The sequence below is a fragment of the Helobdella robusta genome (assembly GCF_000326865.2).
Source record: "Helobdella robusta unplaced genomic scaffold HELROscaffold_64, whole genome shotgun sequence".
Taxonomy (NCBI): Eukaryota; Metazoa; Annelida; class Clitellata; order Rhynchobdellida; family Glossiphoniidae; genus Helobdella; species Helobdella robusta.
Window position 1 is genome coordinate 127,541 of NW_008705358.1, and position 18,718 is coordinate 146,258.

Sequence of the window (18,718 nt, forward strand, 5' to 3'; positions counted from 1 at the left end):
TCCAGCCGTTCAATTGTAATATTCTTTTTATTCTTCTTCGTATTATTACAGTTGTCATCTCGTTATATCTGACCAAAATATATGTATGTGTATGAATGTTTGTATGTATGTATGTATGTATGTATGTATGTATGTATGTATGTATGTATGTATGTATGTATGTATGTATGTATGTATGTATGTATGTATGTATGTATGTTAAAACCAAAACATGATGTATGTATGTATGTATAAAGTGTTTATTTGTACTGTAGGTTTGTGTATTTCTTAATATAATATGTTCACATGTGTGTGTGTGTGCGCGCTTGTATGTGTGCGTGCTTGTATGTGTGTGTGTGAGTGTGTGTTTATAAGACGCACGATTTGAGAAGTTAGAAGGCGAGGGTGGATGGAACATCAAGTAGTTGTTTTTTCGCAAACTTAGAGAATAATGCTTTGAAATCTATTTTTATCTGCTGATGTTTATTTATAACTTTTCATTACTATTTATAGCATTTGTTGCTGTTTATAAAAAATTTGTTGCTATTTATAAATAATTTGTGGTTATTTATAAATAATTTGTTGCTATTTATAAAAAAATAATTTGTTAGTATGTATTTTAGATCTTTACAAAGCTTTAATTTTGTATCAGTTGGTATTTATTAACAACAATCGTCTGCTGATGATCATTTACTGATTTGACGTCTTTTACTGCTGACTGGCTTGCAAATGACAAACGATCAATCAATCAATCAATCAATCAATCAATCAATCAATCAATCAATCAATCAATCAATCAATCAATCAATCAATCAATCAATCAACCAACCAATCAATCATGATCCACAAAAAGATTAATTTTTCATATTAGCATTTAAATATACAGGATTATTTTTCAAATAATTTTTGTTTATATTTTCAAATATTAGCGTGCTCTTTTACATGAAGCAGTTCATAAATTGATGGGATGTCGGTGAGATCAAGTAGACGAATGAGAGAACGAACGATTATGGATGAATAGATGGATTGAAAGAATCGGCGAATGGATGTAAATAAATAAATGGATTGATAAATTGATTGATCAAATGAATGAATGAATGATTGAATGAATGAAAAAAAGAGCGAAACACACAACACCAAAAAATATTTGATAATTCAAGTTGTCATGTCAGTTGATATCTCGCATTATTTACAACCGCATGTTACAATTAGTTCGTTATTGCATTCTTCTTAACATTCTTCGTTCTTGTAACATTCTTATATGTCGTCGTCATCATCATCATCATCTTCGTCGCCATCGTCATCACCATTCTCCTTTGTGATTTAGCAATCAATGCACACTAACGGTATTCATGTGGTTTTCGCACGAACTTACACATACACACACACACGCACACATCTAAACACACACACAAGCACACACACATTCATACATACGATTATTTTCAACTCTTTCTCACAAATGAAGAATTTTTTGGATTAATTTTTAAATACGCATACGCTTTTGACATCATTAATATTCATGACATCGTTAATATTCATGATAAATTTCAAGTTCTATGGTTTGTATTTTTTGGTATATATATATATATGCATACATATATATTTGTATTTTTTAATGCATGCTTGCAAGCATGAATGTGTCTATTTTTGTATACATGTATATATGTACGTAAGTATGTTAGCATATACATACACACACACACACACACATACAAGCAAACATAACATAGGCGAATACACTTACACATACATACATATTCAATTTTGTAAACCTTAAATATGGTTAAGATTAAATTTCATTGCAAAGCAAATATTTAACACCCATCCATTCATTCATTCAATAATTCATTCATTCATTTAATCATTCATTTATCCATTCAATCATTCATTCATTTCCTTTCCAACAATTCTGTGATATATGAAAATACATATATATGTATTGTAAAAAAATTCATAACAGATTTATTATTATTATTTATATAATTATTCCAAAACTGAGATACCTTAATAAAAGTGAAAAATGATTCTGTTGGTATTTTTGTCACAACTCGTCAGCATGCAGCTTCATCGCCACCACTACCACCATCATCATCCTTGTTATCATCAGCACCATCATCATCATCATCATCATCACAATCAGCACCATCCTCATCATCACCAACGTACTGGTCGTATTATATGAGCGGCAGGTGCGCCTGATGCAAAAAATAATTCCTCTCCCTCCGAATACAACACAAACCACTGCACATTCGATGAATACAAATACAATACAATACAAATACAATACAACCACAATAAGAATACAATACAAACACAATAAGAATAGAATACAAACACAATAAAAATACAATACAAACACAATACAAACACAATAAGAATAGAATACAAATACAATAAGAATACAATACAAATACAATACAATACAACACGAATACAATACAATACAGCACCAATACCATACAACACAAATACAACAAGAATACAATACAATACAACAGGAATACAATACAACACGAATACAATACAATACAACACGAATACCATACAATACGAATACAACACATACATAAATTTGGTTTTTTTTATTTAAATTTAAGAAATGAAGCAGCAAACTATTAAACTGTCTGAGCACTTTTTTCTGAAAACGTATGCAACATGCGAGCCTGATGGTGGGTGAAAATTGAGTCAGATTTTAAACGAATTAAATCAAATAATAAAATCAAATAATAAAATCAATATTTAAAGTCAGACAAAAAAATAAGTTGAAATTAAAGTTTCGCAATTGTATGAAAATGAAGATTATAGATAGATGATTTTTTTTCTTAAATTTTAAAACGCCATTGAGCGAAATTCCATGATGCACCTATAAAAGAGAAAAATAAATTCAAAATATTAAAATCAGTTGAAAAAATAGTTTTTTTTTTCCATTCAAACAACAACCTCAACATCAACAACAACCTCAACATCAACAACAACCTCAACATCAACAACAACCTCAACATCAACAACAACAAAATCCTTCTGCTGATAAGTTATAAGTCTCAAAAATATTGTACCACCTATTCATCAGCAAATTCGATACAAGATGGATTTTCGCTGCCATTAATAAACTGGCAACAATCATGGCGAAACCACATTAAAACATTTACACATACCTTATATACATCAAGACTCGTTTATAATTCATTATATATATATATATATATATATATATATATATATATATATATATATATATATATATATTATATATATATAATATAATTATATATATACACATTAAATAGTTTTTACATTTTTTAAAAATATAATTATTTAAAATGATGTTAATATGTCATTATCATCATATAAATTTCATAGAAACATATATACATAAATACATACATACATACATATATATATATATATATATATATATATATATATATATATATATATATATATATACAATACATACATGTATATTTATCATGTATAATGTATAAAACTGTTAGAATACACGTATGGATAAAATTGTTGTTAATATAAAACGGAACCAAAATGAAAAAAGTCCTGCTTGAAAAAATGAAATACTGTTTAATGAAACAAACATACACTCGCATACACGCACGCAAACACACACACACACACACACGCACACACACATACACAGGCAGCATACAATAACACATTTGTTTACATTGCAATTAAAATTTTAAAACAACATAAATGTTAGAAAAATGCATAAGAAAATAATTCTGAAATTCAATACACGTTAATAAAGTGACATTAACAAGTGACATTATCGTTGTTGTAATTATCGCCATCGTTGTTTTTAATCACATCAACATAAAGAACCTTTGAAAGTCGCGAAATGAAATGAGGAATATCTATCTAATTTCAAGGCACGAAACAAACAGCTTCTTAAAATATCAGTTGGTTCAATGCAAGACACAGTGCAGAACACCAGAGAGTGTAACATGATATTATATAACATAATCTTATATAGATGCTCTATAAAAAATATCAGCGTTTAAAATTCATCGAGTCGAAACAGAGGAAGATTATTAAGATGTCTATGCTTTTGTTTTTAATGTTGTTGTAGTTGATGTTGTTGTTGGTGTTAATGAGTCAGACAAGCTCACGCATCATTCGAACGAACGCAGCGTATGCCCTACGTACGTGTATAATATCATCTCTCGTATATGCTGGCGTGAAGATTAAATTAACACTGTGAGGAAAAAAGTGATTGAATGAATTAACTAACGAATGAGTGAATGAATGAATGAATGAATGAATGAATGAATGAATAAATGAATGAATGAATGAACGAATGAATGAGCGTGCGAACGAATCACAAATCAACTGGATGGTGGGATGATGACAAAGACAATGAGCAATCATTATCATTCAGCAATTGAGCTGTCTCCGTAGTTGTTGATGTTGTTGCTGAGGTTGAAGGTGAAAATTTTGTCGTAGTTGATGGCGATGTTTTGTTGTTGTTGTTGTTGGCTGATGAGTTGTGGTCGTTAGTTTTCTGCCTCAGATGAGGAGGGGCCACCTTTTTATACTTCGTTCTCGCCTGCTTGGGAAGAAAGGAAGAAAGGTCAGAGTTGGTAAAAATACTCGATAGGATATAACACACAACACAAAACAACACAACACAATACAACACAATAAGATACGATACTAAGCAGCACGATATGAAGGGATGCAGTAGCTTAGAACGGCTAGCGATGCACCGGGAAGTTGGTCTGACTAGTCTGCTACTCACAACTTCGAAAAAACTTTCAAATTTTAGAATGAAAACAACCCAGCGAAAGAAAGACTGCGCCATTCACGGCTGCCTAGCAACTCTTCCTCCAGGCAAAATTCAGTCTCTCGTTCAAACTCAAACGCTTCGAGAGCTGCCTTGGTCTCGCTGGTAACAACCAACAATCATTAGACTGGAACCCAAAAAATGTCATGGCTTAAGCAGGGATTGCATTGTTTGGCCTTTCAAAATGGCCAAGCTTCGAACAAACAAACAAACAAACAAACAAACATTCGGTGCGATAGGAAGCACGATGCAGCATAATGCACAGAGCGACGCAGATACAACACGATGCAGCAGCAGATACCCTAACAATAAGCATGAGGGACAATACAAATAAAAGATGATGATACAAATACAAACGGGTCTAGTTGTGACGAGATAGACGGCATCATTATCATAACCATCCACGTCGTCGTCATCATTATCATCATCCTCCTTCGCAAACATGGGGTTTGCAATTGAAACGTTCGATCCGACCGAACCATCCATTAGCCGGTGTCCGTAGCCCCCGCTGCTATTTTTAGTAACAAATTATCATCATCATCACCATCACAGCATCATCATCATCACCATCACAGCATCATCATCATCAACATCACAGCATCATCATCATCAACATCACAGCATCATCATCATCAACATCACAGCATCATCATCATCACAGCATCATCATCATCACCATCACAGCATCATCATCACCATCACAGCATCATCATCATCAACATCACAGCATCATCATCATCAACATCACAGCATCATCATCATCAACATCACAGCATCATCATCATCAACATCATCATCATCATCATCATCATCATCATCATCATCATCACCACCACCACCACCTCGTCCTTACGTACCGCTTTCTCCTCCAGATGATGGCAGCAACGACAAGAGCGATCGAGACGACGACGACGACGATGATGATCATCATCATCACCTCCCATGCAAAGCCACGATCCACGGGTTTAGCAACTTCATTCAAATATATTTCGCAAGATCATCATCATCATCGTCATCATCATCATCCCCGAAAATGGCAACAACAACATTAGTTGGCAGCATTAAAGATTAAACATCAACAACAACTCAAGCATCGCGACGACAACGACAACTCACAACCTCTACCTATCTCCTTTATTTCGCAAAAAGTTCCACTGTGATACGCGTCACATCTGTTTATATTTGTTTGTTTGTCTATTTGTATGTGTGTGTCTGTGTGTGTGTCTGTGTGTATGACTGTGTGAATAAGTCTGCATAAATTGAAAAAAATAGCTCGGATAAGTCGGCATAAATTATGCAAATGAGAAGCGTACAAGCACTGGTAAGATATCTCGCTCTTCTTATAGCACGTTCCATTGTTCTGGCATCTAACCAACGAGCAACCTCCATCCATCTGGCACTGGTTGCCATGGAAACCGGGACTGCATGCACACGTGATCACGTCTGATTGGTCGATCGGTGAGTGATGTGATATGATCAGTTGATTGGTAAATAAACGGATGAGGTATAACTGGCAGAGAAACAAAATAATGATGATGACGCCAGCAGCAGCAGCAGCAGCAACAACAAGAGCAACAAGAGCAGCAACCAACGTACCGTCCACATTCCTGCACGTTCCTCTGTTGCTGCAGCGATATTCGTCCTGGCCACACAGGTCGCACGACTCCCCAGACCAGCCACGTTTGCAATTGCATTTCACATTATCGCTCATCTCGTCCATAGAACAACTAGCTGCAATCATTATCATCATATTCACCGTCAACGCCATCATCACCATCACCACCACCACCACCACTACTAACCAGTGCCAAGCTTACTGCAATGATAATCACAGACAGCAATGCAGCCAGTGCAGTATTCATCGTCATCGGTCAGGGCATTTAGGACGCTCAGGTCGTAATCGCTGTTGTCGTTGTTGTTGTCGTTGTTGTTGTTGTTGGTGGTTGTATTCCTGCCATTCGTCCGGCACAAATTAACAAAGCCAGGCGGACAGCTGCAAAAGAATGCCGCATGAAAATCAGCAGCGAGGTTGTGGCCGGCAGTTCGCGAGCAGAAGACTTGGGGATGATGTTGACAGTGTGATTGATGGCACGAATTTAAAGAGCTGTTTGCGCACGCGTGGTAGCATTTGTTGCACGTTATTGATCTGTGTACTGATGTTGTGGTTGGTTTGTTGATGCTGCTGTTGTTGCTGTTCTTGTTGCTGCTGCTGCTGCTTTTGACTTCGATGAAACACTTTTGACAGTAGGTGCCTGAAAAGTTACGAAATGTGGTCCTTCCTACCTAGCAAACTACAGAGGAGCACACCAAAAAATAGGAAAATGCAACAATTGCTACTGACAACCCACCAAACCACACACACGCAACAGCAGACCACACGCGACAGCGGCAGACCACACGCGACAGCAGCAGACCTGTATATCCGGCCAAACATTTGCAGTGCACATCCCCATGAGCATCAACTGTACAAGTGCCGCTGTTGTGGCAGGTCACGTGGTCACATGCTGTCGTTCTGTTGTGCTTGTAGGATCGTTGACATGCGTCGCCGAAGTACCCGGGTCTACATCTGTGTTGTTGTTGTCGTCGTCGTTGTTGTTGTTAGAATTTGTGAATTTATGATGCACCACCCCTTTCATCATTCCCCTCCAGGCGCAATCATTAACACCATCATCGTCACACCATCATCTACATCATCATCATCATCATCATCCCAACAACAACAACAGCAGCAGCAGCAGCAGTAGCAACAACAACAGCAGCAGCAGCAGCAGTAGCAACAACAACAGCAACTAACAAACAACTCAAATTCCTGCTGACGGGATTGAAGTAACAACTTCCTCCATTGTAGCAATGATTATCACATTGATGGTGTTCACACTTGCTTCCAATGTATCCATCTTTGCAACTGCATGTACGTACGAATGCGAGTGTGTGTGTGTGTGTGTGTGTCTGTGTGTGTGTGCAATTGTGCACGTTATGTATGTGTGTACGTGTGTACGACCGCATAGACGCTTACCGGCACACAGGCACCTCCTCATGGTTGACGGTACATTTATCATTGGTGTGCTTCTCAACGCAATATCCTGCGCACAGGTCATGCTCGCAACGTTCCCCTGCATAACCTGCCAGACATCTGTGCGATCGGTCGGTCGGTTGGTCGGTTGGTCGGTCGGTTGGTCGGTTGGTCAGTCGGTTGGTCAGTCAGTTGGTCAGCCAGCTAGCCAGCCAGCCCCACCAACAGCATCTACAAGAAGACAGGCAAACGAGAGATACAAACTTGCACTTGGCCAGACCATTGACTCGGGAGCAGTTGCCAGCATTGTAACAATGATCTTTGCAAACAGGCCCGTACAGAAGTAGATAGAGCAGATCGAACTTCAACTGACAGGAAGATGTTGTTTCGTTCCAGACATACTCCGTGGCGCACATGCACCTCGCTCCTTCGGGCACGTTCACGCACATCCCATGCTCTCCACAATCCACTTTCAAACAGGGGTTCAGTTGGGCTACTGCTTGTTTGGAAAAGTTGGATTGGATGAGGATGTTACAAATTTTGCCTTCAGATGGTTTTGTGGCGTTCCTCGTCATCATGTGGACAATTTATTTATCAACCAACCGATGATGAACAACCAACCAGCCAGTCAGTCAATCAGTGAATCAGCCAGCAATCAACCAACCAACAAACCAATCACTCAACTGAAACATCAATCTATCTATCATCCAACCAACCAACCAACCAACCAACCAACCATTATCGAAATGATTCTTTTTAGACGGATGCACCAACATGATTCTATCAACATTAACTGGACAGCTTTCCATTAAAACCCCAAATTCATCACTATTGTTTTTAAACTTCAGCCATTTATCGCCCAGAACAGTTCCAAACTTGTGTATGTAATAGATGGAGCACGGTTTGTGCGTCAGTACGAATAAGTAATCTCCCAAGATGTCCAGACGAACTGGCATGTTCAAATGTTTGCCGTCGTCTGAAAATGTTAGTTGTCAGAGTGGTGTGGTGTGCTGTGGTGTGTGTTTGCTACGTTCATTTAATATCGTGTATATGTTTTAAGGCGTACGTTTTGAGGCGTGCACGAACATTTGAATGGAGACGCACCTGACTTCTGGAATGCAAAGACCTTCCTCCTATCAGTCCCATCAACTTTAACACTCTCAACCGTATTCTTCTTGGCATCGACCCAGAATAACCTCTGGGTCAAATGATCAAATTGAAGATCACACGGCCAAATGACTTTTGAACTTACAACGACTCGTCTGTTAGTACCATCTAAGTTTGATGATTCGATGCGTGCATGTGAGCCCACAACTGTCCAGTACAATTTCCTTTGTTTGTTGTTGCGGGGTTTTGTACATTTGTTCATCAGTTGTTAAACCAACCAACCAATCAACCAACCAGCCAACCTACCAGCCAACCAACCAACCAATCAACCAACCAACCAACCAGCCAACCAACCAACCAACCAACCTACCAACTAACCAACCACCCGACCAACCTCCCAATGGGATCAACTTTGATAGCCATTGGTGTTTCAATGTTCTTAGTGATGATGTCAACCGTTGTTCTTCCGTGAAAGTCTGTAGCCATGATTCGATTGGTCAATGAATCAGTGGCGTATATGTTGTTCGTCAGCCAATCGACGGACATGTCATCCATGAGTGTCGGAAAGATTCTCCGCGACTAATGAGATGAAAATAAATTAAAAAGTTCAAATTACCGAAATGTTTTATTGAACTAATTAAATAATTGAAGGTAGGAAGAAAGAATGAATAAATGAATGAACGATGAGACAAATGAACGTATGAAGAGACGAATGAACAGGCAAAGAAGTAAACGAGCGACTGAGGAGACAAATAGGGACCTCCAGCAGAGGGGGGGTCTGGTGGTGGCTGGACCAGTCGTCGTCGTTGACGTCCACGTGGGCCTGGTGCATGCTGCCATCAAACAGACTGCAGAAGAAGAGCTCGATGCCGTACGCCGTCTGCCCCGCTGGGTACCTCAACAAACTCGGGAATGAAGTTTCACGCGAGTAGTAGTATGAGGGTGGTGGTGGCGATGGTGGCGGGGGTGGTGGAGAAGGGGGTGGGGATGACAAGATGGTGGACACGACGTAGTCCATTGCGGTTATTCTTACTTTTGTGCTTCCAAGTTGATCAAACTGTTGCGGTGATGATGATGATGGTGATGATGATGGTGATGATGAAGATGATGAAGATGATGGTGGTGGAAACAACCTTAATCTGGTTAAAATAGTGCAATCTCGTCTGGTTTGTGGGGCCGAATGAAAAAATCTCCCCGGTATCAGTGCTCATCAGCAACTTGTAATATGTGTCTGATTGCAGGGATGCATGCATGCATTGGTGAATTAAACGGATGGATGAATTAATTAAATGCAGAGATGGATAGAAACGGACAAGCAGGCATACATACACTAACATAACTACGTGCATACATACACTAACATAACTACGTGCATACATACACTAACATAACTACGTGCATACATACACTAACATAACTACGTGCATACATACACTAACATAACTGCGTGCATACATACACTAACATAACTACGTGCATCATACACTAACATAACTACGTGCATACATACACCGACACACACACAAACAAACAAACAAAGACCAACATACCGACACCCATACAAACCGATAGCACAGGCAGGTTTCCCATTCTTATCTTTCACAAGTTTGAATAGATAGTCGCAGAGGCAGACACTCTTGTGGCAGGCGTGCGTGCAGTAGGAGCCACTGTCGCATGCATCTTAACATTTTTTTGTTTCACATCATTTCAATTTTATTATCTTTCATTGTTAGTTTATTTTCATCAATTGTATTATTAATTTTAAAATGAAATTTATTTGAAAAATTATTCAAGACCGACCGACCAATCATTGAACCGACCTACCTTCACACTTATGAGTGAAGACATTCATCCTATAATCAGAAGGACAACCGCAAGTTGTCTGATTGGCGAGAATGTGGCGCAGCGTGCATTCAAACCCGGCAGGACAGGCTTCGGATGTGTTGCATACTTTGTTGATTATCGGGTGATGAGCTGTAAACGATCACATCAAATTCATCAACAACAGCAACAACAGCAACAACAACATCAGCAACAACAGCAACATCAACAACAACATCAACAACATCAACAGCATCAACAACAACAACAGCAGCAACAAGGACAACCAACTGACCACATAGATAATTATTTTCATCGGAGGCATCTTCACAGTCGTTGGCGAGGTCGCACACTTTGTACTGACTGACGCAATTCAAACGATCCCTACACTGAAACTCATCAGGCGAACATTCTTTCGCCCGCTCGCCTGAATAACATGAATAATAATAATAACAACAACAACATCAACAAATAACATCAACAAAACAAAGCGCACGAATCAAAACGAAATTTAATGATAAGAAGCAGGTTGACCATTGTGGAGTTCTTACACCTTTCCATGTTATGTATCGCATCGATCTACCTGATAGGTAGGCAGCCCTCCAAGCAGAGTTGTGCCTCTCCAGAACAAGCCATATGTTTCCATTAGTTTGCAGTAACATCGAACAAAAAGCAGCTTACAGTCTCACCATCCAAGCGATCACAGACACAACATTCACACCATCACTACCACCACCACCCACACATTCTTTACATCAAAGACATCAGCAGCAACAACGACAACATCACCAGCAACAACGACAACATCAGCAGCAACAACGACAATATCAGCAGCAGCAACAACAACATCAGCAGCAGCAACAACAACATCAGCAGCAGCAACAACAACAACAACTCACAATGCATTTCGTCGGTGCCATCTTTGCACTGATTGACGCCATCGCACCTAGCTTCCAACATGTAGCACTTGTTCCTGTCGCACTGTTCGTAGCCAGGGTAGCAGGTGTGCGAGGCTGTTGTTGTTGTTTTCGGTAGATGTTGTTGTAGTTGCGGATAGTTCAAAGTTCATACAAACAACACAACAGCAGAAAAAGAAGGACAACTCACAACAAAATTCGTCTCCTTCGTCGGACTCGTCGATGCAGTCGAACATTCCATCGCAGAACCACAACTTCGGAATGCACTGCCCATCTCTGCATTGCCTCCCATGCGCTGCTGAACAATCTGTGTGCATGTTTGTTTGTTGTTTGTATGTTTGTTTGTAAGTATTATTATTATTATTATTATTATTATTATTATTAACTGACCATTTATATAGCGCCCGTTATAATATTGCGATATTTGCGAAAATTTTTGAATCGTTTGAGGACAACCTCAGAGAGTGCAGTGTTTTTGTTCACGCCATTCGTTAAGCACGTAAGCAAGTAAGCATTGTTTGTAGGTGCGTGTGTGTCAGGTGTGTTTGTACTGCCAGCAGTGATTCGTGATTGAGATTAACATCATCATCATCAGCATCATCATCACATCACATCAACAAGACCAACTTGGATAGCTGGCATGCGTGCAGTTAACTTCATCAGACCCATCAGTGCAATCCGGCCAACCATCACACACGTACATCTTGAGAATGCACGTGGCGCTTGTAGTTGCTGTCGTTGCTGCTGTTGCATTGCAGCGGAAATGGTCGAAACGATCGAAACGACGAACACCATTGCCACCATCATCACTAATATCATCATCATCATCGTCAGGGTAGACGACATCATAATCATAATCCCTCTCGTCATCTCTATAATAACACTTGAATTCGCGATTGCATTCCATCTCATCCGATCCGTCTGAACAGTCTTTCCATCCATCACATCTGATTATGATGATGGTAGTGATGATGAAAATCACCCCAACAACAACAACAAAGACAACAACAACCCAGACAACGACGACATAGACAACAACACAGACAACGACAACAACAACGACAAACTTCTTCTTCTGCGGGACACACTGCTGACGGGTGCGACATTGGAACATGCCCCGAGAACATGGAGGCACGCACCCTCCCTCGTCCGACCAATCAGAGCAGTCGTTCATTCCATCACATTTCACGTACGCTGGCAAGCATTTTTCAGTGTTGGCGCAACGAAACTCGTTGTCGTCGCATTTCAAAGTTGTCGTTGTTTCGTTCATGGGCGGTGGTGATGTTGGAGTGGCTGCTCGTTCATTGGTTGGTGGATTGGTTGGTTGATTAATTAATTAATTAATTAATTACTCAACAAAAACAATAATAACAATAATAATAATAATGATAATAATAATGGGAACTCTTTTATTTTTTCCAAAAAGGGGCGAAATAAATATTCAATGAAATAAAATAAAATAAAATGAATTAAAATGAGAAAGTAGTCTACGATGCTCGCCATTATAGATATAAGATGCGTACAACGAGAAATGTAATCAGTCTTAATATAGTTATTATACATTTGAATGTCTGTCGCAATAGATGGCGTATGATGATGATATTACTGAATTAGTTAAGTCGTAACATAATTTGTTCAGTCCAAATAAAATTTACAAGAGATAGTCATAATAATAATAATAATAATAATAATAATAATAATAATAATAATAATAATGATAATAATAATGATAATAATGATGATAATAATAATGATAATAATAGGAAGCAGCCACATACGGCATTCCTTCTCGTCGGAGCCATCTTCCTCTCCGCAGTCGTTGTCGCCGTCACACCACCAGTTCTCAGGGATGCACCTGCCTGCAACGAAGAAATTCATCCAATGATCTCATTGTCATAATTTATTCAAAAACAAAGAAATTCATTTAATTATCCATAATCTCATTATCATAATTTATTCAAAACATCACGCGACAGCAGCCAGACGGTCTAAGCTAGACCGACCAAGCAACAAACCAACCAACCAGACAGCAGACATACATACATGCATACATACATGCATACATACATACAGACAGACAGACAGACATACAGACAGCATACATACATACAGACAGACATATAGACAGACAGACAGACCTGAAACAGAACACTTGCGATAGTTTTTGATGCATGATTCAACCTTGCAAGCTTCAGTCTCGTCCGACCCATCGCCACAATCATCGTCTCCGTCGCACTTCCAGACGAATGGAATGCAGTGGGAATTGTTGCAGCGGTATGTGTTGTCCGCACAGGTCGTCACAGCTGTTTAAGTCGGTGGTGTGTCGTTGTGTCGCCGTGGCAGCGGCGATGATGGCGACGATTTTGTTGGTGATGATGATGTTCAATGATGATGATGATTAATATTTCGGTTGCAATGCAAGCATAAAACACAAAACTAATTATCTTCTTCGTACAAAAAATGCAAAACCAAATCAGCATCCCCTTTTAGTAGGCACGCACTCAAACTCAACAACTCCTGTTTACCTAGTACAGATGCACTGAATTCTCAGTCCATGTGCAACTCCCAGTACATATGCACTAACGAAGCAACAACCGTCAAGAGAAGCAGCAGTAGCAGCAACAACAAACACTAACGACAATCAACTTCATCCTCTCCGTCCGGACAGTTATTCTTTCCATCGCATCTGAATGGCAGTGGAATGCACCTGTCCCTGCATTTGAACTGGGTGTCCATGCAAGAGTGCGCTGTGCAGTTCAACTCATCCGATCCATCTCTGCATTGTCGCTCGCCTGCGTGTGCGTGCGTGTATTTGTGTGTGCGTGCGTGTGTGTGTGCGTGGGTGTGATAATTTGTAGGCGGGTACAGCTACAAGAACGAAGCAAACGAAACGAACAACTGACCGTCACAAATCAAGTTGGCAAGTAAGCAGTCGTAGGGCGAGCTGGCATTGTGGCACTGGAACATTCCTGGGTACTTACAATGGTAGGGCGGACACGTGCCGTCATCAGGCTCGTCTGAATTGTCACCGCAGTCATCCACACCGTCACATCTCCACCATTTGGGAATGCATTTGTATGTTCCTTCGCACATGAATTCAGAACTGAATGAATGAATGAATGAATGAGTGACACCACCACCGGCAACAACACCAAACAACAACAACAACGGCCACAAACTTCGTGCAATTAGCGATGCAAGCAGACATATCCTGGGCCATGTAGTGCCGCTCAGAGCAGGCACAGACCCTCTCGGTACCTCCATATTTCAGGAGGCAGAGGGAGCCGGGCGGACATTGAGGTGCTCCACTTGACGGGTCACAAGGGTTCAGGTAGCGTGGGTGGATGCTTTCGGGCTTGTTCATTGGATGGAATATCTGAGGTCGTTCGTCGTCGATGTTAGTAACGATGAAAAGTTAATGAAGAAGCCAAGAAAATAAAAAAAAAAACTCGATGAACGAGCGAAGCAACGAAGGATCGAACGCGGGAACCTGTATGGACATAGGCTTATGCTGAGTGCTGTAGAGAACTTCCTTGAGGCCACCGACGAACTTGTGAGTTCGTTGGATGGTCATGTGTTCCCAGTCTGACCAGTACATGAAGTCGTCGAACGAAGACATGGAGAAAACGTGCGGCAGCTGGTCTTTTGTCAGGTAACTTTACAGGGTAGCATTGAAACCATTTAAAAAACCCGACCAATAAACAAAACAGCCACCACATCCATCATAACTGAAGGAGGAAAGAAAAGACAGAACATCCAATCAGCAAAGTAAAGAGAGAGAGAGAGAGAGAGAGAGAGAGAGAGAGAGAGAGAGAGAACAACTAACACAATATGAGAGCCATCCAGGTAAGACATGGCTATGTAATCCAACTTAGCGTCGGCCCACCACAGTCGGTCCCCGATGAAATCAACGACCAGGGCATTGGGCCAGCCGAGAACATCCGATCCTATTATGTTCTTCCTGTTTGTCCCATCCATTCCCATTCTTCCAATGTGGGCATCATCACCCCAATCCGTGTAGAAGAGGAGACCCTTGAATGGGTGCAGCACAATTGCCCGGGGCTCTTCCAGGCCCTCCCTAACGAGGATCTTCCTGTACCTTCCGTCCAACTTGGACACCTCGATCGTGTCCTTCAACTTATCGCACCAGTACAAGTTCCTTCCGATCCAATCAACCGCAAGCCCGTCTGGACTGCGTAGTGTCGAACTATGTAGCAGCTGTGTATTTTAATGAGCTCTGTCATATTTGTGTGTGTGTTTGTAAATATGCTTGCATGCTTACCGTTCTGCCGGTTCCATTAACTCTGATCCTGCTAATATTGCTGCCCTGAGTGCTGATATCCGACCAGTAGACGAACTGCTCCGACCAATCGTAATCGAGGGCGATGGCGTTCACCAGGTTATCCAGAATTATCCTATCCGATGCGGCATTGATGGATTTCAAGTGGATGGATACCTTGTGGGAAGCCAGGATCATGGGCTCAATCGCTGCAGAGACGGATCGATAGATGGATGAACGAATAGAGGATAAATGAATGGATTGATAAACGAGTAAATGAATGAATGGATGGATGGTTAAAGACAAATAAATGGATAAAGAAGTCACCAAGAGACAAAAAACTAACACGAGTTAGCGTGGCAAGAAGTTTGATCGGGCTGGAGAGTGTAGTTGGGTGCACAGGAGCAGATGAAATGATTGGCATGAGATCTTCTGCAGAAGTGGCTGCAGAACCTGTCCTCACAGCCATTGTAATCTTGAATGCATTTTATGCTCATTTTATTGATGCTATTCATCGTCGGTGCAAATGAACGTCCGCCAATCAAATTCTTCCAAACAGCCAGCCTATTAAACTAAGTTCTTGAACAGGGCATCGAGGATCAGCCATCAAATCACCTATCCAATCACAACCGACCAACCAGCCAATCACGTACCTGTACACATACGGGCGGCTTTTGATTCGTGCTCCAGAGAGCCGTAACATTCGCAATGGTGACCAATCACGTCTTGAACGCACAGACCATTGCAGTTGTTCGTCTCACACGTTGGCACAACTAACAAGATGATGAAAATAATAATAATAATAATAAGAGATAAATTATTTGAATTGGAATAATGAAAAAGATGATGATGATGATGATGACAAAAACTCACAACACATCTTCTTCCTCTCAGTGTCCAGACCATCCCCACAATCTGCAGTGTAGTTGAGGCAGTAATCCCTCTTGTTCACGCACCTCACATCCACGTCACTCACTCTCCTCATGTCTGATACGTATTCAGGAAATCCAGTATTAATACTTTTATTAATACCACTACTACTACTACTACCGCCATTATTACTATTATTATTATTATCATTTTTATTACTGCTTTTACTGTTATTGTCATTATTAGATTTTCTGTTAGAAGCAGAAGCAGCGGCAGCAGATGCAGCAGTTTTGTTGCAGACGAATTCACGGAAAGGATGGCATTTTGAATTTTTCTTCCTGCAGAGTTCTTCATTCTCGTCCATTCTGTCCCTGCAATCTATGATTCCGTCGCATATCTTGTGGGCAGCTACGCATTCCTGGCTAGGTTTGCACAACAACTGACCTTCCAAACATTCCCCAATGGCTGTTTTCGTTATGGTGATGACGATGAAGATGATAATGGTAGCCATTTGGTTATGATGATGACGATGAAGATGATGTTGGTAGCCATGATAATGATAATGATGACGACGATCAACACCAGCCCCCCCCCCCCATCAAAGCAGCATCACAACTTACGTTTAGCCCTACAGACCTCTCTACTCTCATCATAAGCATTGGGACAGTCAATCTTACCATCGCAGAGTTTGCTGAGGTGCACGCATTTCGTAGAGCCTTCGCACCGCACTTCAACCAGCGAGCAATCTGGAGAACCTTTTGTATTTATTAATTTGCATATCTATCTATTTTACTTCGCTTCCATTGATTCAGTGATGACGATGATGATGATGATGGTGGCGTTGAAGATGACGATGAAGATGACGATGAAGACGAAGATAATGGTGTAAAACCGACCACAGCCAAGATGTTCATCAGTGCCGTCGCGACAATGCACGTGATCGTCGCAGAACAAGTGGCCCGCCAGACACTGGCGACCGTCCCCACACTTGCGATTCGACTGCATCGGACATTCACGTGTGCTATCTGCTGGCGTCATGGTTCGTTTGCACGTGTTTTTAATTGTTTATATTCGATAATATTTTCGTCTGCCTTTTGAAAATTTATTCTTTGCCAGTTGAATTCTAACTTGTTAATGAAACAACATGAAAAACCACCACACCACCAACCGACCGGTAAGACAGAAAGCATCATCTTCATCCGACCCGTCCACACAATCTTTCTTCAGATCGCACCAGCTTTCCTCATGCAGGCAGCTTCCATCATTACATTGGTGCATGTTCGGAGGGCACCTGGACCCCGCCGATGACGTCACGTTGAGGGCAGGCACCGGGTGGCAGTTCAATTCGTCCGACCAATCATCGCAATCAGGCCAAGCGTCGCAGAGAGCTGATTGGCGGACGCATTGAAGGTTGTTGTGGCAGCGGAAGGAGGAAGAGCCGCAGACTATTGAGGATGCAGTCGTCCTGTTCGAATCTGTTCATTGGCGGTTCATCTTGAAGTGCCCTTGCATATTTTATTGCTTACTTCGCAAGACAAAACTACTTGAGATCAAATAAACTTCAAAAGGGCATGGAAATGAAACCAAATCAGAGGCACAACTGGCCACCCTAACCACACACACAAACAACCACACAACAACCAAACAACTACACAGCAACACACACACACACACACATAAAACAACACGAACCACAGTTTTCTTCATCCTCTCCATCCCAGCAATCATTGACTCCATCGCACAACTGACTCACACCGACGCATGCTGTGGTGTGGTTGCAGCTGAAGGACGGAAGGAGGCAGATGTTGACCAGGGGGGGACACTTCATCTCGTCGCTCCCGTCGTCGCAGTCCCGCTTGCCGTCGCACGTCTGCTTCACCGTTATACATTTCTCGCTGTGGAAACATCTGCGTTCGCGTGTACGTGTGTGT

General features: G+C 40.8%; 1 protein-coding gene across 1 annotated transcript in view; it reads right to left on the reverse strand.

The window, feature by feature from the left end:
* Positions 1 to 5,946: 5,946 nt before the first annotated feature.
* The window catches only part of HELRODRAFT_180677 (hypothetical protein), a gene marked incomplete at both ends in the record, with an annotated part of 20,864 nt that continues 8,092 nt past the window's right edge, over positions 5,947 to 18,718 (reverse strand). Inside the window, 35 exons of the mRNA XM_009029985.1 lie at positions 5,947 to 5,974; positions 6,094 to 6,223; positions 6,377 to 6,511; positions 6,583 to 6,933; positions 7,195 to 7,346; positions 7,575 to 7,685; positions 7,797 to 7,902; positions 8,020 to 8,292; positions 8,623 to 8,769; positions 8,898 to 8,991; positions 9,312 to 9,479; positions 9,661 to 9,957; positions 10,034 to 10,131; positions 10,467 to 10,580; positions 10,725 to 10,874; positions 11,017 to 11,148; positions 11,621 to 11,734; positions 11,829 to 11,945; positions 12,266 to 12,585; positions 12,706 to 12,931; positions 13,417 to 13,497; positions 13,777 to 13,941; positions 14,275 to 14,430; positions 14,542 to 14,741; positions 14,818 to 15,014; positions 15,129 to 15,294; positions 15,465 to 15,856; positions 15,921 to 16,126; positions 16,264 to 16,392; positions 16,571 to 16,690; positions 16,791 to 17,252; positions 17,408 to 17,542; positions 17,684 to 17,815; positions 17,960 to 18,262; positions 18,480 to 18,694. Coding sequence (XP_009028233.1) covers positions 5,947 to 5,974; positions 6,094 to 6,223; positions 6,377 to 6,511; positions 6,583 to 6,933; positions 7,195 to 7,346; positions 7,575 to 7,685; positions 7,797 to 7,902; positions 8,020 to 8,292; positions 8,623 to 8,769; positions 8,898 to 8,991; positions 9,312 to 9,479; positions 9,661 to 9,957; positions 10,034 to 10,131; positions 10,467 to 10,580; positions 10,725 to 10,874; positions 11,017 to 11,148; positions 11,621 to 11,734; positions 11,829 to 11,945; positions 12,266 to 12,585; positions 12,706 to 12,931; positions 13,417 to 13,497; positions 13,777 to 13,941; positions 14,275 to 14,430; positions 14,542 to 14,741; positions 14,818 to 15,014; positions 15,129 to 15,294; positions 15,465 to 15,856; positions 15,921 to 16,126; positions 16,264 to 16,392; positions 16,571 to 16,690; positions 16,791 to 17,252; positions 17,408 to 17,542; positions 17,684 to 17,815; positions 17,960 to 18,262; positions 18,480 to 18,694 — 6,322 coding nt within the window. The remainder of the gene's footprint in view (positions 5,975 to 6,093; positions 6,224 to 6,376; positions 6,512 to 6,582; positions 6,934 to 7,194; positions 7,347 to 7,574; positions 7,686 to 7,796; positions 7,903 to 8,019; positions 8,293 to 8,622; positions 8,770 to 8,897; positions 8,992 to 9,311; positions 9,480 to 9,660; positions 9,958 to 10,033; positions 10,132 to 10,466; positions 10,581 to 10,724; positions 10,875 to 11,016; positions 11,149 to 11,620; positions 11,735 to 11,828; positions 11,946 to 12,265; positions 12,586 to 12,705; positions 12,932 to 13,416; positions 13,498 to 13,776; positions 13,942 to 14,274; positions 14,431 to 14,541; positions 14,742 to 14,817; positions 15,015 to 15,128; positions 15,295 to 15,464; positions 15,857 to 15,920; positions 16,127 to 16,263; positions 16,393 to 16,570; positions 16,691 to 16,790; positions 17,253 to 17,407; positions 17,543 to 17,683; positions 17,816 to 17,959; positions 18,263 to 18,479; positions 18,695 to 18,718) is intronic.